The sequence below is a fragment of the Barbus barbus genome (genome assembly GCF_936440315.1).
Source record: "Barbus barbus genome assembly, chromosome: 27".
Lineage (NCBI taxonomy): Eukaryota > Metazoa > Chordata > Actinopteri > Cypriniformes > Cyprinidae > Barbus > Barbus barbus.
This window is the reverse complement of record NC_136755.1, coordinates 6785171-6805802: the sequence shown is the minus strand read 5'-3', so window position 1 is coordinate 6805802 and position 20632 is coordinate 6785171. Positions and strand designations below refer to the sequence as shown.

Here is a 20632-nt window from a genome sequence, read left to right as displayed (position 1 = left end):
GTGATCTCAGTCAAACGGCAACCTAGTTGTAAAATAGTAATGTTCAAATAGACTAGTTGGAGCAAAAATGTTCCTCTTGACCCAATATCATAGCATGACCTCATTCAACCGCTGCGATAATTTAATACAAAATCGTTGATTTTATCCTTTGCACTGCACAATGTATGGGTTAAAAGCAAAAACATTCAGATATGACATTTTGTGACAGCATCTACACTCTTTAAAAAAAAAAAAAAAAAGAAGCTATATAGCACTAAAAGTGGTTCTTGGCTCATAATCATAGGGGAACCACTTTTGGTGCTGTATAGCACCATATCTTTAAAGGTGCTGTACAGCACCTTTGTCAAATGGTGCTATGTAGAACCATAAGTAGTGCCACATTGCATTGTATTTCTTCAACAAAAATGGTGCTAAACAGCACCAACAATGGTTCCTTGGCTCATAAAGAACCTTTAAATGGGCTTAACAGGTTCCTTGTATGGCAGTGGTGCTATATAGCACCTTAATCACCCCAAAGAACCACTGAAGAACCATACAGGAGCTTAACAGGTTCTGTATATGGTATAAGTATAACACATTATAGATCTGTGAATTCTTTCATTTGTTGCTGGCGTTCTCTCGTCTTGCTTATACTGCTGTGGCTCCTAATCTCACACCATTTTTAACCACCAAATGGTTTATGTCTGGGCTAAATCACACGAATACACCGGTTATGCATTTTTCTAAACACCCTTATTTATTTTCTTCAGTAAATTTTTGTGCCACACTGTGGCAAATATGTAGTAGAGCACTGTCCATGGTACTGAAATGAACAAAATAACCTCACAATCACAGTCTCTTTGGATGAAAGAGGCTTTATGAAGAAAGGGATGGGAAAACCATGAGAAAATTGCTCAAATCGCTGAATCAAGACAACACGACTGTGCACATTTGTCATGGACAAATGTCTATGAACACTTCTTTATTAACATATTTGCAAGCCGTCAAATTCACAGTCAACTTATTTAGTCATTTTTATTGCCTGTATTATTTTACAACCATATTAATTGCTTTTAAATCTTCAGAACATTTATCCCATTAGCTTTATATTTTAGGGTTTGTTGATTCTCACCCAAATAGTAGAGTAAAACATTTTTCTTATACAACACCATAATACTCATGATGGTGCACAATGCAAACTTGTGCTGTGTAGTGTATCATTTTGATACTCCTCAGAAATTCAAAATATAAAAAACTAATTTCAATCGTTATCTACCTCTCTGAACACACAGATATACATAAACACACATAGCTTCTTGAGATGAGGGGATGCTTATGTCCTCACATTCATCTGCTTCTGGTACAGCATAAAGTCATCTGGAATAGAATCTGTGCAATATACAAAAAGTGAGACTCAAACATTGTATTGAGCTGCGTGTTCAAACAACTGTCAAAATGACCCTCAAATACTCAGAATGCATCCCAAATCATGCTACTTACCATTGCATCTATAGCTGAGATTAGACCATATGACATTCTCTTGAGAGAAGCAGAAGACCCCCAGCCGCCCTCCTCTCATAGTTGTGTCTATCAGGACTCCTGAATCTGCCACCAGTGATGTACCTTCATACAATCTTAATCTATACCGTAGGTATAGAGAATCCAGTCAAACTCTACAAAACCTTTCTGCAGATATACAGTACTTGTTTTGTGTATCTCTTAAAGATTAATGTTAGATTAGCTCTCACCGTATGTAGCCCACCTGTGGGCGGTGAGTGAGGTGCCAGCGATAGGACATTCGGTCCTTCCAACCCACATTCCTTGGGTCCTTCCAGAGCAAAGTAACTTCCCCTGGTGTGTCTCCTGTGTGCCACAGGGCATTACGCAGATACTCACCAGGACCTGTACGAGACTTCACTGCCTGGAAGAGTGAGGTAAAAAGAGAGACTGGGTGATGTTAGTTAAACTTTTAAACATGAATATCTACATGTATATTCTACTTTTTATTCTATACTTTTAAAAGTTTATGGTCAGCAAGATTTATTTAAAAGGGGAATTAATGCTTTCGTTCATCAAGGATGCTGAATAAATTGATAAAATCACAGTTAAGATTTTAAAATATTTTAAACTTTCCAGTACATCAAAGAACCCCCCCCCCCCCATTTTTTTATTTTTTTATCATGGTTTCCACAAAAATATGAAGCAGCACACAACTGGTTTCAACACTGATACTAATAATAAGAAATTGTCTTGAGCAGCAAATCAGCATATTAGAATGATTTCTGATGGATCAAGTGACACTGAAGACTGGAGAAATTATGCTGAAAATTCAGTTTTGCATCATAAATTACATTTTAAATATACTATGTCCCAATCCCATTTTGCTCTCTTTTTCTCCACATTCCTGTCTCACATTCTTAAAAATGCAACAACTTTGACATTTCCCCAATTCAATGCTTTATCTGCCACAATATATGCCACAATTTTCTCAGCAAGTAGCCTATTCACATTTAATTGAGATTGCACTGCAAATCATGTGCATAGTTCGATTACATATTTTAAAAATGTTTAATGTCCTTTCACCTTAAGCTGTAGTCCAGGCTGAGCTGAGGCTTTGAGAGGTAAATTCTGCCAATATGTCTGTTCTGTCTGTTTCCACATCACCACATAGAAGCTGGAAGAGTCCTGATAGCCAAAGATGAATCCCACGTAATCATCATCAGTAGCCGTGTTCACATGGATTGTTCCCTCAAAATCAACACCATTAAATGCTGTGTAGCCTAAATAAAGAATAAAGAGGTTAATACAGCCGTTGAGACACAGAGATGTGTATATCAACCTGTTGGAAGTGAAATAAATGTAAAAATCACAAATGCCAATTTAGATTTTATGGAGTCTCTATGAAAATGTGTTTACGTACGTACCCACAGCCAAACCAGGGTCACTGTTCATGGTCTGCACAATCTCCATTCCCTAAAAAAAACACCAAAGCTGTTTTATAATACTTCACAGACTTTGTCTACAATGTGCACAACAGTATAGTATAAGCTCAGAGACTAGCTGATAAAAGAAATGCCCAAAATGATAAAGGAAACAATAATATAATGATCACCTTATTCAGTACCACCCAGTTGGGGTCAATCTGAGCATCTCCTTCCGGGTCGAGAATGACTGTCTGAAATGCCCTGAAATCTGTCATAGTGACCTCTGCACTTTCAGGGCACGCATCCAACAAGTCAGTCACCTTATCATTGTCAAAGTCTGTCTCACACATGTCACCAACCCCATTAGCTATGGGAGAGAAGGTATGAAACAAACATGTTAATTTCTAGATTGGATCAGTAAGACAGTAAATATATATGTGCCAGATGTAATGTGCCTTTGAAAAATAATAATTGTATACTGGTTACGGGATACTCTTTTTTTTTAAAAGAAAAAAGTCTGCAAAAAAAAGCACACATTATTAATGGTCCAGATATCATCTCAGAAATAAAACGGCGTCATTTGTTTTAATCAAATTTTGTGTGTTAACTCCAGTCAAACTTAATTAACTGCAGAAGTCAGAGATATTACTTTTAGCAGTATGCAAGTATGCTTTTCCAAAACGCAGAATTAATAAATCAGACCATCAGTATCTTTTTGACTGGGGTTGGGAACAAGTCTGCAGTTATCTGGGCCGGGAGGAAGGATATCTGGGATCCCATCATTGTCATCATCATCATCACACTCGTCCCCGATGCCATCATTATCTGAGTCCAGCTGAGAACTGTTGGGTACTTCAGGGCAGTTATCCCGCGTGTCCTGATATCCATCACCATCCCTACACACAGAGAATCATTTTCACTAAAGCTTTAAAGAATGAATGACAAGCGGACTTTGCAGAGTAATGAATCTCACTGCAAAAAGAACATTGAAACTGACATACACCAAAAGGAAACTAACTTAAATCAAGTATAGCACTTTGAGAACAGTAAAAATCATTATACCTGTTCTTGGGTAAAATAAGTATTAATTTACACAAGTACTTACATGTCCTTGTTTGTATCACATACATCTCCCACCAAATCGTTGTCCATATCTGACTGCAAAAACATCAAAATATGGAAATGAATCATTGAATTCATATTTGAAAAGCAGGGTGGTTGGAGTATCTGTCCCTTTGCCTTCACTGACTCAAGTGCCACTACTTGTTCAAAATCCAATCAACTTTATTTTATTTATCATTTATGTGCCTTTTAATAATAATAAATTATGGAAGAAATGTTGTTATTGGTACATTTAACCTGATGTCATTCAAGTTCTCACCACTTGTTAGCTGAAAAACAGCAGTTAACCCTAACATGAGCTACTGTATCTGTAGTTATAAAATCAAACATTTCTGAACTAGTGATGGGTCAATCATGAATGATTTGTCTTGAGTCTTCATATTTTGAGAAATATGATCAAAGTTTGCTTAAGTAGATATGTTGTGGAACTTGTACTTCATGTGACAATGTGGGGTGCCACAGGGTTCAGTGCTTGGACCTCTGCTCTTCTCAATATACACAACCTCACTGGGCACTATCATAAAAGCTTATTCTACTATGACTTCTAAACAGATGATAAGAGTTTTACATCATTCCAACCTGATGACCCCACTATCTCAGCATGTATCTCTTTCTGCCTTTTTTAGCCATCTCAGCCTGAATGATGGACCTTTGTCCTTTTCCCTTCCCTTCCCTTTAGCATTAAATAGTTCTCTTTGTATAACCTGCAATGGATCGTTGACCTCAGGACAGCTGTCACACGCGTCTCCCACACCATCTGCATCTCGGTCTGCCTGCATGGGGTTGGGTATCTTAGGACAGTTATCCAACACGTTAGGGATGCCTGTAAAAAAATGTGGTGAAAACAGATGATGTGGTACAATGCTTTAAAACCATAGAACAGATAAAAGTGAATGGGACTGACCATCTCCATCAATATCATTGTCACAGATGTCTCCCTTGCCATTGCTATCTGTATCAAGCTGATCTCCATTGGGAACGTTAGGGCAGTTATCACAAGCGTCGCCATAGGAGTCGGTGTCAGAGTTCTGCTGGTCCTTATTGGGCACCAGACGACAGTTGTCCTGCAAAATTAAAATAGCTACTGCTTAAGAATGTGTCATATGAAGAACTTGTTTCTAAATAAATTAAAAATACATTTTTGAAGGACATCAGCCCAAGTGAAAACAGTTTGGTATCCAATGATTGTTCAAATATTTGTACAATTCTTCGCAACTTGATCAGCAACCTCAACATTTTTAATTCCATCTCCATCTGCATCCTCGTCACATTGATCACCAATCCCATCTCCATCTGTGTCCTCTTGCCCAGAGTTTGGGGTATTTGCACAGTTGTCCTGCACAAGGATATTCAATTTATTATTATTAATCAAGGGATATTATACCAAAATTGTTAAGAAATCACAACAGAAATTAAAGCATATGTGAAGGAAGACTGTCATCAGTTAAGCAGAAAACTATTCAAAGCAATTAACTGGACAAAATTCAATAAACAGTCATGTTACTTTTTTAATGCACAAAACCTACTTGTGATCCAATTTAACAGGTGCTATTTGGACTGCTATTATGCTGCAACATGCAGTTCATTTGTAATGAATTCCCTCCTAAAATCTCGGAGAAATGAGTATGTACCGCTCTGCAGTGTTTGTCGTTGTCAATGCATGGAAGAGGCCCATCAGGGTAACCATCAATGTCTGAGTCTGGACCACAGATGTTCCCATTACCTGCCCAGCCAACATTACACTGCAAGATACAAAATGGAGAGATAAATCAGCCATTTGGACAATTATGGGTTGTTCTTTTTGAGCTTTTTTTAAAAGAAGCAAATAAGCAATGCAAAACATGACAGAATTTGTTGTCTCAGTTAAGAGCTGCATGTACTTGTACACAAATGAAAGATTTTGGATTCAACATTTCCAAGTAGGAAATTATCTGGCTTTATTATGACGTTTTGAAAGTTTTTAGATTCTCACCACACAGGAAATGTCACTGTTGCGGCCCATCACACAGTGTGCATTCACATCACAGGGGTTATAGCCCAGAGTTGCACATGTCCTCCTTGCAAAACAGCCTGCAGTCTGATTACCCAAAAATCCAGCTTTACACTGCCCACACTTAAACGATCCCTATAAAAAGAGAGCAGTTAGTTTGGTAGTAGTACATTTACGTTTCATCACTTATGGCTCCTCTGCTTGACTTGCTTATTCTAATGCCTTTTTAATTTATATGCAAATTTTGACAGTTTACTCACCACTGTATTTATACAGACTGAGTTGGGCACACAGGCACCAGAGTGCTCAGTGCACTCATCAATATCAACACATTCCTGAAAAAATAAATAACATTCACATAGTAAAAGCCTATTTACTTCAATGTAAAATTCTGTTGTAATTGAATTTTGATACTTTTTACCTGCTTGTGGCTCTTGGCAAACTCAAAACCAAGCCCCCTGAGTGCTGGACCAGTGAATCCTATGGGACAGGACTCACAAGTGAAGCCTTTAGCGGTGTTCACACACAACTCTGCAGAGAAACAGGGCTGAGCAGTACACTAGGACAAAGAGAGATATTGAGAGAAAAAAGAAAAGTGAAAATAATATTTTAAAAAATATATTTACTTGCTACTTACAGAGAGGACAATTTTATGTTTCTTAACACACCTAAAACTGCACTTTGTAATAATGTCAAATTAAGTTTTACTTTAAAGTACAATTCAATTGTTTACTAAAGCACATGTTGTCAGCAGATAGACACAGGACACAGAGGTAAGTGCAATACAATCAACAGGTTTATTGAGTAGTAGCAGAGGGGAATGAGATGAGCAGAATGTCCAGGTAAGCAGGTGGGCAATGGGAATGTCTCTAGGGGCTTATCTGAGTGTGAATGTCCTTTTTCCTTTTCCAGGGGATCCGAAGGTGACAGTGGAGCGTGGAGACGGTGGAGAACAGGAGCGGTGGAGAACAGTAATAGGAACACTGGAGCAACTGGTAAGTAGACAAAAGGTAAGTGGGTCAGGTTAGTCAACATGGAAAGTTTGATACCAGACCGTGAACGAACGGGAGGAGTGCAGGGATATAGTGCTGCTGATTAGTGCTGACAGGTGGCGGTGATCAGAAATCAGGGAATTGGGATCTGGTGAGTGTTGTTGGTGGAGACTGCGGTGACTGTGGTGACTCTCTGGCAGCACCCCCTCCTCCAGGGGCGGCTTCTGACACCTTATTACGGCGATGGGGTCAGCCATGGCCTCTGGGTGGGGGACGGTGAGGGTGGTTCTGGTGAAAATCGGCCAGGAGAGAGGGATCCAGCACATCGTCCTTGGCCACCCAGGATCTTTCCTCTGGCCCGTATCCCTCCCAGTCAATAAGATATTCCAGGCGACCACCCTGTCGCCGAGAGTCCAAGGTGTCCTGCACCCTGTAGACTAGGGACTCCTAAATGATCTCGTGAGGAGGAGGTACTGCAGGCTTGTCGGGTTCTGTGACAGAGGGAGAGACAGGATGAGGAGTAAGACATGGAATGCTGGATGGATATGATACCGTGCAGGGAGTTGGAGACGGAAGGTGACCTCGCTTATCTGCCTCTGGATGGTAAAGGGACCGATATAGCGGGGACTCAGCTTCCGGCAGGGCAGGTGGAGACGCAGATCCCGGGTGGAGAGCCAGACCTTATTCTCCAGGACAATAGACGGGGGTGGCAGACCGACGGGTATCTTCATAGGTCTTGTGTCTCCGCACTGCCTGCTGGAGTTGGACATGAGCTGAGTCCCAAACTCTCTCGCTTGCTCGGAAACAGTGGTCGACAGCTGGAACGTCGGAGGGCTCTTCTTTCCAGGGAAACAGAGGGGGTTGGTAGCCGAGAATGGACTGGAAAGGGGTGAGGCCGGTGGTGGTTTGCTTGAGGGAATTTTGTGCATACTCGGCCCACGGGAGGAAGCGGTTCCAGCTGTGCTGGTTGTCATGACAGTAGGCCCGGAGATATCTCCCAATCTCCTGAATCTTCCGCTCAGTCTGGCTGTTAGTCTGGGGGTGATACCCTGAGGAGAGGCTGACGGTGACATCGAGGAGTTTGAAGAATGCCTTCCAGACACGGGAGACAAACTGTGGCCCACGGTCGGAGACGACATCTTCCAGGATGCCGAAGTTGCGGAAGAGATTATGGAAGAGGGCCTCTGCTGTTTCGAGGGCTGTGGGTAAACCGCGGAGGTGAATTAACTTGCAGGCTTTAGAGAATCTGTCAACTGGAACGAGTATGCAGGTATAACCATCTGGCTTGGGGAGATCTGTTACGAAGTTGACTCCGACGTGGGACCAGGGGAAACGTGGAATGGGTAATGGGACTAATTTTCCGGTGGGTAAGTGATGTGGAGTCTTGGAGATGGCGCAGGCTGAGCATCCACGAACGTACTGGGAGACATCCCAGGCAATACTGGGCCACCAGTACCGAACTTGGAGGAGCGAGAGAGTACGCTGGCTGCCTGGGTGTCCAGAGCCCGGGGAAGCATGCAGGGAGCCCAGAAGGGAAGTCCTCAAGGAAGTGGGCACGTAGGTTTTGCCCTCTGGGCCTCCCAGCGGAGCGGGTTCCATGATGGAGACGATGCGGATCTGTTGATCCAGGGCCCACCGGATGGGGCTCACAAGGACGGCTGGAGGGAGTATGGGTTCAGGTGTGGAGGGTTCGTCTGGGGCATGGATACATGAGAGGGAATCTGCCTTGAAACTCTTATCTCCGGGTCGATACGTGATGGAAAACTGGAACTGGGTGAAGAAGAGGGCCCAGCGAGCCTGCCGGGGGTTCAACCTCTTAGCACTTCGGAGATATTCAGTGATGACCGTAAAGGGGTGTTGAGCTCCTTCCAGCCAGTGTCTCCATTCCTCCAGTGCCAGTTTAATGGCGAGCAGCTCCCGATTTTCAGTATCATAGTTCCGTTCCGCTCCGCTGGGGAAAGCTTCCTGGAGAAGTAAGCGCAAGGGTGGAGTTGGGGAGGCTCTCCGTGGTATTGAGACAGCACTGCTCCCACGCCGGTGGTGGAGGCATCCACTTCCACTATGAATAGGAGTTGGGGTTCGGGATGTGAGAGGATGGAAGCAGTGCAGAAATTCAGAATGAACCTCCGGTAGAAATTTGCAAAGCCGAGGAATCGTTGAAGTTCCTTTACTGATTGAGGCTGGGGCCAGTCCCGGATGGCTTGGACCTTCCCCTGGTCCATCTGGATCCCATCCGCACTGAGGATGTAGCCGAGGAACTGGAACATGGGGCAGTGGAACTCACACTTCTCGAGCTTCAGGTAGAGGTGGTGTTTCCTGACTTGGTGTAGGACCTGCGTCACATGATGGCGATGTTCAGCGAATGAACTGTTGTTGGAGAGCCTCCTTGATGTAATCCTCCATCGCCTTGGGCTCCGGGATGGACAGGGGGTATACTCGACCCTTGGGGAGTAGAGCTCAAGGCAGCAGGTCGATGGCACAATCCCATGGCTGTTGCAGTGGTAACTTTGTGGCTGCCTGTTTGCTGAACACATCCTGTAAAGCCAGGTAGTCAGATGGGATCATCGGAACCTCACGAGGTTCGGGGCTCTCCACTAGGGTGGAATGAACTTGGAGCTTCAAGTTACTAACCAGGGCCACAGGGACGTTGGAGAGACAGTTTTGGAAGCAGGTTTTAGAGCCCTGCACGCGCCTCAAATTTAGGACCTAGCCCGGCCCTGGCCCGAGACGCTGAGGCCCTAGCCCGGACCACATCCGACAGCTTAACAGAATTACCGGCCCGATTCCGAACAGAGCCAGTCTTTTTTTTTTCCCCCTTCTCCTAAAACAGTTTATACTACTGTTTTGTGTGTAATGGCAAAATTATTATATTTCGTTTAGTTTTTTTATTAAGTTAATTTAGAAAAACGTTTGGAGCATTTTTGTTCGTTAAGTAGCCTATAAGTTTTTGTTTTTTTAAAGTAAAGACCAAGCGGCCATCTGCATGAGCTGATCATAGCCTATGTTTTATCAATTTAGCCTTCTCATATCATCACGACTTGCCAAAAATAAAATCTATAGATATACTAAAACGGTTCAATTATATAACAATGTTTAAATGTTAAACCTGCGCTATAATAATAATGTGCGCTAGCCTATATCTAAGTTTGTGCAGAGAGTGGAAGCTAAAGTGCTCTCTGCAGGACATGGAGGCACCAGCGCAAACACTTGGATTTTTTTCAGTGGAAACAAATTAAAATAGCCTCACCGTCATTTTTTTTTTTTGATAAGAGTAATACATAATTCGGACCTGTAAAGGGTCTACTTGTATTTGTGTGCACTCACAATACCAATAAAAGGTAGTTCTTTTATAAAACAAAGAAAACAAACATGATGCGCTTTCTGCCGTCTTGAACAGGAGCGCTTCAAAAAAAATGAACCGAAGCTGAGCGAATACATGCCTCACAGACATGATAAATATATCTATAGAAATCTTTAAATTATCACTTAACGAAATAAAAAAATCGAAAACAAAAACACTTTTTTATTATAATCGTAATCATAATCAATAAAGATGCATTTCTCTCTAAAGGCGTGTCTAATGAGGAGACGGCGTGTCAAGATCAGCAACTTCATCCTTGCGACACGGACTCAGAAAACATTAGTTTATTAGTAAATAGTTTAAATATCTCCTTACTATTTCCCGCAGACACATTCATGGTTATGTTTGCTGGGGTTTTGCAGCAAGCTTTAGCTTATTGTGCATTTGAACACAGAACTATTCAGCTGCGCTGATGTCACTTGCGCACCTGCTGCTGCTGCAGGACACTAAACACCATCGAGCTGCTCTCAGTCGGCCCGGCCCACGTCTGAACTATGACGTGGAAATTGGCCCGAAGCCCGGCCCTAGAGGCGTAAAAAAGTCAGGGCCCGTCAGGCCGAAATGCAGGGCTCTAGCAGGTTTTTAGACCATTGCAGACAATGAAATGGAGTACTGCCTGACAAAAGGTTATTATTGTGGAAAATAGGCGAATACCTATGCCATTTTGTAACTAGTTGTGAACGTCTTTCAACATCCCTCCATGTGGAGAGGAGGTGGGTTACAATGAGACCAAACCGAGATTTACACTGCCTAAGCAGAACTCCAGAAAAAACAAGATGCTTCAATTTATACAGATGAACAATAGATTCCTCAATTGCTCTCCAAGACACAGAAGCGTCAGGATCAAACCAAACTGCTAAAGGGCGGAGAGAAAAGGCTTGAGCATACAGTCTAAAATTAGGGAAAGAAAGACCTCCATGTAATCTACATCGATGTAAGGTAGTCAGTTTAATACAGGGATGTTTCCTTGATTATAATTTTAACGGTAATATTCAGTATTACATTTAAAGTTAATATAGGTAACACTTTATGTTTACAACAAAATGTACTTACCATGTAACTAAGCTATGGAATAGCCTGTACTTAGAGTTTGTAACTATTTAGATGTAAAAAGCAGCTACTGTTACACATATGCAACAGACCGAGTCTGTTACACAGCTACTTGTACACTTAAGTATAATCTTGATACACTTTATTTTAAGCAACTTTATTTTAGAAATGTATTACATGTATTTAAGCTGTGTACTGGTGAGTTAAATCAAACTAAGGTGCAGCTGGATAAGGTGTACAGTATAGATACACATTAAGTATCACATTAAGTATAAAGACCATCGACTCTACCGTGCGACTTAACTGTACAGAGACACCGGCAAAGGATATAAGTATCGCTTTTTATTTTTCCTCTTTCCTACAACTTGTTTCACTTCTGTTTCAGTTTTTATAACCATTTCTTACTATGCGTAAGTTGTTGTTGTTGTTTTAAAACATGTGTGCTTGGCTCAGTGTTGATGTCTGAATAGGTTGTTTATTCAGTTTTAGTTTTATTTAATTTTAGTTATTTTAGTACTTCATACTATATGGAAATGAAATAATATATATATTGAATTTATTTTTATATGTATGTATACGTATACGTGTGTGGCTGTACATACACATGTAGTTGTTTTTTGGTGTTTGGCTTAGTGTTATGTTAGAAGCATTATTATACTCATACCTTTTGTTGTTTTAATATTTTGAATAGTTTTTAGCTTATTTTTTTGTTTGTTTTCATTTAAATGTTTAGTATTGAAATGTTGTTGTATGCATTTGTAAATTTTTATTTAATTTCTTTATTTTCTGAAATGTGTGTATATAGTATTTACAGAGTTTTGACTTTTAGTTTTAGTTACCTTTTCTTATTTGTAAGTCGCTTTGGATAAAAGTGTCTGCTAAATGACTAAAAGTAAAGTAAAAGTACAATACACTTTATTTTAAGTAGCTTATGTCTGTGTACTTGCATTTATAATTACGTTGTATAAAGTCTGCAAAACATATGTAACAATCTTTTGGTTACATAAGTAGCTGTGTAACAGACTCGGTCGGTTACATATGTGTAACAGTAGCTGCCTTTTACATCTACATAATTACAAACTGTAAGTACAGGCTGTTCCATAACTTAGTAGCCGTTGTACTTACTTACCAAGTAACTACTAAGTACTTAACTAGGTAATTACTCCTTAAAAGAAAGTGTTACCTTAATATATTTTAAATGTACTAAAATGCAAGTTCATTGTTACAAATGTGTAATTAAAAACATTTAAATATATGAAATACAATTTTCAATAGAAATGACATTAAAGTAAATTTAGTATTTTTTCAGTACATTCAGCAGTAGACTATCCATATTACAAAGAAAATAGCAGTAATTATGAAATTACATATAAACATGTATTTAAGTCCTACTTAAGTGGGTCAAAAAACACTAAAATTCAGCTAACTGCATTTAATATAATGTAATAGTAGAATTTAATTGCAATTAACAGGCAATACAGTACATCTAAACTAATTACACTCAATTTGCATATAAGTATACTATAAAGTCTATTAATTCTGTAATAAGTACTCTTTTTAAAAGTACTTTTTCACAGGGGCAGGACTTAATAGAATACAATTAATAGAAATAATAATATGCTGTCTGCAGGAACCTCATCAATGTCCTGGCAGTGTGTTCCAATTCCAGTCATGCCCTCGGGACAGGGGCCGCACTGATATCCTGGGTACCTCATGCTCTCCATGCAGCTCACACCGTTATAACAGGGGTTAGGATGACATCGGGACTGGGGCTCATGGAATCCTGATAAACAGAGAGAGACACACATACAGATTACCTCTATCTCACAAAAATCTTCAGACATGTTTATCAAAACTTGGTCTACCATCTCCAAACTCTTTCTCCATCCCTTACCACACACTTGACATTCAAGAATGGTGTTTCTGATGAGAGACATCTCTTTTGTCTGAAAACACATCAAAGTCAAAAGAATTTAATTTGATAAAATGCAATGTCCCAATTAAAAAGAGAAGCATGTAATAAAATATATATCCTCCAATCCAAGTGTAATATGCAGAGACAAGTATAGTCAAGTGATTTGTGAAAACTATTCCTGTGAGCCACATAATCTCACATACAATTATAGGGCTGGTGAAGACATCTAAGCCTGTTCCTATATTCATCTTTATTATTTTTTTCTCTTACCTGTTCTCTGATATCCTCTCTTAGCTCTCCCATGATCTGGTTAAAGATGATCAACTGTCCGATCAGAGCTTTGGTGTGATCACCTGGCCATATAAGAGGCTCTTTTTATCATCACAGAAAAGCATTACAGGCATAATTCAGCTATAATAGTACATTCACATATGAATCTTTGTTGATATTTACCGAGGATGGCGTTAATGTCACTGCCTACTGTAAAGAAACAAGTGTCACATTTTATCCAAAGTTTCTAGTTCAGAAATAAATTAATATATTTATACTTCTGATCAAACGTTTGGGGTTGGTAAGATTTTTTATGTTTTTGAAAGAAGTCAAGGTGGCATTTATTTGATCATAAATACAGTAAAAACAGGATTATTTGGAAATATTGTTACAATTTGAAATAGCTGTTTTCTATTTGAACATGCTGTAAAATGTAATTTATTTCTGTTATGCTAAAGCTGTATTTTCAGCATCATTACTCCAGTCTTCAGTGTCACATGATCCTTCAGAAATCATTCTAATATGCTGATTTCCTGCTCAAGAAACATTTCTCATTATTATCAATGTTGAAAACAGTTGTTATGCTGCTTCATATTTTTGTGGTAACTGTGACACTTTTTTTCAAGGATTCTTTGATGAAAAGAACATTATTTATTTGAAATTGAACTATTTTAATAAATATATTTACTGTCGCTTTGATCAGTTTAAAAGCATCCTTGCTTAATAAAAGTATAACAAATCCTACTGACCCCAAACTTTTGAATGGTAAAGTTTATCAGATTTTCTACATTTGAAGATATTCCTCATTTTCAAAATTCATGAATTGTTTGTAGGAATAATATCTGTGGTATTTCTGCATCGCCCCAAGAGGGCAGTATAATGACATGACACTGTTTGTAATGGGATATTATACTGAGCAGAATGCATTTTTAAATACAGTATGTGAAAAACATTACAAGTTCTCAGAATGCTGTCAGAATAGAGCTTACCTGCATTGTTTATAGCTGAATCTCCTTGGAATGGACAGTCAATGAGAAGACCAGCTGTAGCCAGAGAGCCTCCGAGAGCTAATTTAACAGACTCTATTGAACCCTAAAATATATACATATATGAAGAACATTCATTAAACTAACACATTTACATGCTTCCTCATCCCTCTTCTTACACACTTACCTTCACACAGGCAAATTGACACCTGTCATTTAAACAGTCAGTCAGGTGATGCATAATCAGACATCTATGGTCTGTTACAACAACAGTTGTACTAAACACGATTATTAGGATGTCTGCACAATTTTGCATATGCATACTGAAGACAACGCTAATTAAATATTTACAGTGGCTCATACAAATCTCTATGCAAGGTTGTGAGTGGTGGCTAAGGCAAATTGATTTGATTTAAAAGAGCCCACCTCTGAGTTTCTATGATATTTTGGTCTATATGGCTTGAGTTGCTCTTTTTAAGTCTGAGACCTTTCTAACTAGTTTTATTGTCTGCCAGCTCAAATAATTAAGCCATATTTAAGGTCACTTGAAAAGCACAAATTACACAATTTGAAATATCATTTATGAGGTGTGCAGCTACTATAAAGGGATAGTTCACCAAAAAAAAAAAAAAAATTGTCATTTACTCACTCTCATGTTGTTTCTAACACAAATTAAGATATTTTTAACATCCCCTCATTCTTTATGTCCATCCACTGAAATTCCACATAACCAAAATTGTCACACATTAAAAAATACAAAATATATTTTAGCCTACACCATAATCCACATAAAGCGTAATCCATATTAGTGGCCTCTGAAGATGTATGAATAAAAGCCTAAATTAGATCTGTTCATCATATAAAGTGGTCTCTTTAGACTTATGGATTATGTTGACAATGTCTTTATAATATCAATGAACATTCTAAGTTTTAGTTGAGTGGACTTTCAATGGAAGGACAGAAATCTTTCAGGTTTCACTAAAAATATCTTTAAAAGTCTTACAGGTTTGGAACATTAGGTATCATGAACTATCCCTTTAAATTCGCTGTACAGTTACTTTGATTCATATTGACAAAAAAATGATCATTAATTGTTGACCTAAATGAATCACCTGTATCCTGGCATAAGATTTCTGTCCGGTGCGAACATCCACAGACTCTGCCTTTGATGGAAGCCCGACAAATGAAGGGAGGCCCTGAGCAGAGTCCACCAAACGGCAGTTTATGTAAAGCTCTAGGTTTATGTGACTGCGTCTCAGTCCACTCATTCTGAGTATAAGTGATTGGGTGCGTCCCTCAGCGAGGACTGGATTTTGTAAATTGACAGCATGAGCTTTTCCATCAGAGCGCAAGTATCGCACCAGTACTGAGGAGAGAAAGGAGAAGTGATCTTTCCAAAAGACATGAATCAGAAGCAAATATTGACTTATTGAGCACCTGCACAATTAATGGCATTTGGGGAAATGTTTGAAAATGTGACCAAAAAGAGCTTACATTTGTTGATCTTGCCTACAGCAGCCAGCTCCAGGTATTTCTTGTTGTCCTCTTTATCATAGAGACCGAACAAAACGCCTCCGAGTTTGGGTGGCAGCATGAAGGTGGAGGTGATGTACAGATCTCCTACCGTCCGCAGAGCTCCAGACAGATTCTCTATAGCTGCAGCTGTCTGACGTGCATCATGGAGCTCTAATATATTAATCACTGGAAGAAAGAGTACATATTTTAAGGCTAAATCACGTGCAAATAACACATGTGCTGTAAGTTGTATGATTTTATGAACGAGAAACTTTTGGAGAATGCTTGAAAACAAAAATGTGGATGGAGAGTGTTTCGAAAACAGGCTTCAAATCCAGATTAATGTTAATTACTGTATTTAGATTAATGTAGACATAGACTAGGAGATTAGTTTGCTTCATGCAGGTATTACTTTTTTAGACAAAACATGAGTGCTTGTTTTCAGTTATTACTTTTTTCAAGCAACTAGTAAAGTAAATTTCTAATCTACAAGAAAAAAAAGTTACTTTTTCAAATAAGTAACTCCAGTTTCTTTTTTCTTTTTTTTTTATTGCTAATGAGTTTTAGATTTTTTTTTCTCTCCTGCATCCTATTCTTCATGCAATCCAGAATGGCAGCACAGCTGAAAAGTTTTTTTTTGAGCTGTGGCCCCTACTGTACAGATGTGAATGTCCATTTCCATCAGCCTAAGGTTTATTTTACTTTTGGGCTTTTGCATTTGCCAAAAATATAAGCAAGCCGAGATTTTAAAAAGTAATGCAAAAGTAACATAACATTGCTTTCTACAAAAAGTAACGTAATTTTTTATAATATTGTAATGCATGAAAACTCAATGTCATGGAGCCGCACGATGAACTACAATATTTGCCCTCTGGTTATTAATCCTAATTTCATTTTCAATATCGGCAATAATCAATATCGTACACACGTAGTTTCTTTTATAAGCAAATTTGAACACAACTGTAAACACACAGAGCTATTCAAGATAATGAATTTTAAGGTCCTGTACAATGGAACATGTGTAGTTACTTTTACAGTGCAAGCCACAAACTAAACTGAAGCTGGCTGCATTTCTCCAGATAAAGGATATTTTACCTATGGCCCTTTATTTCTTTTCCCTATAATTCTACCAGCAAATGTTGTCAATGGAAGGATCCATACAATTCTTTTATAAATATTTCTCTACATAAACATCATTCCGGTAATTATTTGTTGTGCAAATTAGTTTTTATATTATATATATATATATATATATATATATATATATATATATATATATATATAATTACATGCAAACACTTGCAATACAATTTTTTGTTTTGTTTTTGAACATGCCATAATAACAAAGAAGGACCATTAAAAAAAAATCTAGTGGTCAAATATTGAAAGTTAGTTTCTGACAATCAATGTTTGTATGGATAACAGCTTTCATTTGCATGTAATTATCTCATTGATTGGGCGCATTGTCTCTGAGCACTGACTGGGTCGCTGGGGGAAGCATGAAATGAGACAATAAAGGACAATTTTGGTTAGGAATTAACAGCTCAACAACTAACCAGCGGACCACTTTGTCACAATGTGAGAGCACTGAATTTACACCATCACTTATAACTGTCACAATGAACATAAGAAAAGCAGCATTACAGTCCAATGGAAAGAACAACAACAATATAGCCTACAAATCATATTACATTTTAATAAGTAGCCTACTGTATGACTTAAAATAAAAGGCCCACCTTTAAATTCCGACGATTCGGAGAAGTGTCCAAACCCAACATACAGGACAAGCAGATTTGGCACAATTTTCCTCAACTCCATCCTCTTGAACCAAGTCCAGCAGATATGGTTTAATAACCCGATTAGAATATAATCCCGTTAAATTCCCGTTTCCCAAAGACACGAACAGCATTCAAGAGCTTCATAACTTCACATAACCCCGCTGAGCAGTTTCTGAGTGGTTGTGACCTGAATGGCCCGGGGTTCAAAGTGTCTGCGGCTCCTCCGAGGCTCTGCAGCGCTCCACTCTTTCTGTCCCAAATGAGAAACAGAAGTTGATCTGCTGCGACTGCAGGGGAGAGATAATGAGCTTGTCAATCAACTTACAAGTATTTATTGCAGCTCTCTCCCGCTGCGCCTTCATACCGCACTGAGCTCCTCTCAGATTGAATTTCACAGCGCAAATGAAAATATCTTTCAAAGTGTTTGTTTCGGAGACTAAAAATAAATCAGTGAGTTTGGGTTTTGTGAATGAAGCATATAGACTAACTTTACGCCCAGAGTACAAAATATGAGAAAGTTGAATTTTTGAGATAATTTAGAGCTCAATTAGTTTGTCTTACTTAGCCTAGGCCTACTTATTTATAACGTGCTTCCTTGCTTATGTTTTAAAATTGGTTTACTACATTAAACTTATTTTAATAGGCTATTTTGACAATGTTTTGTAGTATCTGGTAACCTCAAACTTACTCAGCACTGGCGTTTGTTTGGCGCAAAAATACTAACTTGTATTTTTTGACTAACTTGTAAATATGACCCTGGACCACAAAATCAGTCATAAGGGTCAATATTTTTTTGAAATACATAATCTGAACAGAAAAGCAGAATAAATATGCTTTCCATTTATGTATGGTTTTTAAGTTTAGGACAATATTTGGATGAGATAGGCCTACAACTAGGCTATTTATAACTAGGGGACAAAAAATAAAAATGGAGAAAATCGTAAAAAAAAAATCGTTAAAGTTGTCCAAATGAAGTTCTTAGCAATGCATATTACTAATCAAAAATTCAGTTTTGATATACGTCAGGAAATTTTCAAAATATCTTCATGGAACATGATCTTGAGTTTTGGCAGAAGAAAAATCGATACTTTAGACCCACACAATATATTGTTGGCTACTGCTACAAATATACCCATGTATTTATGACTGGTTTTGTGGTCCAGGGTCACACATAGGCCATGTAAAAGAAAGAATAAAACCACAACAACTTAGTGGTTAGCCGTCAATTAAAACGTTGGAGTATTTTAACAGGGATGTTTCTAGCTAGGAGGCCCAAAACAATAAACTGTGCAAGCGGTCCAGAAAACCTAGAAACTGCATTTTAGGACCTTTTATTTTCGGGACAGGGCAGAGATAAGTGTTTTCTTGACTTGACAAATGTGGAAATGACTATATGTAATTGCATTGCAATCCTTAATAGATGAATCTACACATGCTGTATGGACATATGAACATAGGTATCCTATTAGTTACCACAAGTCTAGTTCATCACAATAACTAACATCCACTAAAATCTGCAAGTCAGAAGGTCGTCAAATAGCCTACTTTATTTTTTTTACCCTCTACCAAACTTTATGAAATATGCTCCTTTGAGTGTTCACTTTTTGTAGAACACATCGCTTCAGTGCAAAAATATCATGACAAAAATAGTTTAGTAACAGCTTTGCCATTGATTGGTTCAACCAAACTGAGAGTAACCTTGGTTGACCCACCACAGAGGTAGCAATGTTGAGCCTGTCTCTCACGTTACATACAAAACACAGACATCTCAAAACTAAGAGAATGTGGGCGGCTGCAATTTTCATCTAAATGTTGAACTTGACACTAAACAGCAGCATAATTGGAACAAGTCTACCAGAAAGAATTTTGATCCTAAGATTATAGACCAATGATAAAGTTAAACACATGCAAGCTGTGTAAACCACCCTCTTATCCTATGATATTGAACACACTGTTGACCTGATTCTTGTTCTAAATGCTGAAAGAATCTAGAAAAAGACTTCAAACTGAGTACTTTGTTGTTAAGTACTGCTACACTGTAAAAAAAAAAAAAAAAAAGTTGAGCCAACTTAAAATTAAGGCAACCAGTTTCAGCAGATTTTTGAGTTCTCTCAACTTATTTTTGTAGGAGATTCTCATCTTTTTGTTGTATAAACTTGAGAAAACTCAAAAATCTGTTGTGAACAGATGAACAGCAAATCAAACATTGCGCAATAAAGGTGTAATCCTGTCATGATTTAGCAGATGTGCCAGTGACTGAAGAGTTGTTTTGTGGAAAGCTCTTTGAGAAGGCTCAACACGGTGAGGTATCGGGCAAGTATGGCAGCAAAATAGATGACCCCATGTGCCTTGGGTTTCCAGTGAGAGACTGGGATGGAGAAGCACAGCTGTATAATGGCCACAGACTCTGACTTAACTGCAATCTTTGGCATGAAATAATAAAGTTCTCCTCAGCAGTCCTCAGGAGAGCTTTAAAATCTGGCTGATTTATAATGCTTTGGGTCTAGAGTGGTCAAAGAGCTCATAGAGGGTTGGTTTAAGATAAGACGTCTGACAAGTTAACTCTGCAATACGTTGGAAACGTTAATATAGCTTGACAGCATGTTTAGGACAGAATATCAAAATGGTAATCAATCTGCCAAAAACATGGCTACTACACTTTTACTATAATAAAACGATGGTTAATTTTCATAAGAGCCAATGATGATGTATATGAGCATGGATTGCTATGTGAAAAGTAGTACTGTCAA

At 38.6% G+C, this 20632-nt stretch overlaps 1 protein-coding gene across 2 annotated transcripts in view; it reads right to left on the bottom strand.

Moving 5' to 3' along the window:
- Positions 1 to 841: 841 nt before the first annotated feature.
- Positions 842 to 20632, bottom strand: part of LOC306847662 (thrombospondin-3b-like) — a gene marked incomplete at its 5' end in the record, with an annotated part of 37788 nt that continues 17997 nt past the window's right edge. Inside the window, 23 exons of one of the 2 annotated variants that reach the window (XM_079381740.1) lie at positions 842 to 1368; positions 1480 to 1619; positions 1728 to 1900; positions 2563 to 2759; positions 2904 to 2952; positions 3092 to 3270; positions 3606 to 3799; positions 4009 to 4061; positions 4730 to 4848; positions 4930 to 5089; positions 5254 to 5361; positions 5657 to 5767; positions 5998 to 6150; positions 6276 to 6350; positions 6437 to 6574; positions 13053 to 13201; positions 13313 to 13364; positions 13604 to 13686; positions 13787 to 13813; positions 14593 to 14695; positions 15702 to 15955; positions 16084 to 16290; positions 17841 to 18150. In XM_079381740.1, the coding sequence (XP_079237866.1) occupies positions 1313 to 1368; positions 1480 to 1619; positions 1728 to 1900; positions 2563 to 2759; positions 2904 to 2952; positions 3092 to 3270; positions 3606 to 3799; positions 4009 to 4061; positions 4730 to 4848; positions 4930 to 5089; positions 5254 to 5361; positions 5657 to 5767; positions 5998 to 6150; positions 6276 to 6350; positions 6437 to 6574; positions 13053 to 13201; positions 13313 to 13364; positions 13604 to 13686; positions 13787 to 13813; positions 14593 to 14695; positions 15702 to 15955; positions 16084 to 16290; positions 17841 to 17922 (2862 nt within the window). In that variant the 3' untranslated portion in view covers positions 842 to 1312. Of the gene's footprint in view, positions 1369 to 1479; positions 1620 to 1727; positions 1901 to 2562; positions 2760 to 2903; positions 2953 to 3091; positions 3271 to 3605; positions 3800 to 4008; positions 4062 to 4729; positions 4849 to 4929; positions 5090 to 5253; positions 5362 to 5656; positions 5768 to 5997; positions 6151 to 6275; positions 6351 to 6436; positions 6575 to 13052; positions 13202 to 13312; positions 13365 to 13603; positions 13687 to 13786; positions 13814 to 14592; positions 14696 to 15701; positions 15956 to 16083; positions 16291 to 17840; positions 18151 to 20632 lie in introns of those variants that run through there. The other variant, XM_079381741.1, reaches the window with a different exon arrangement.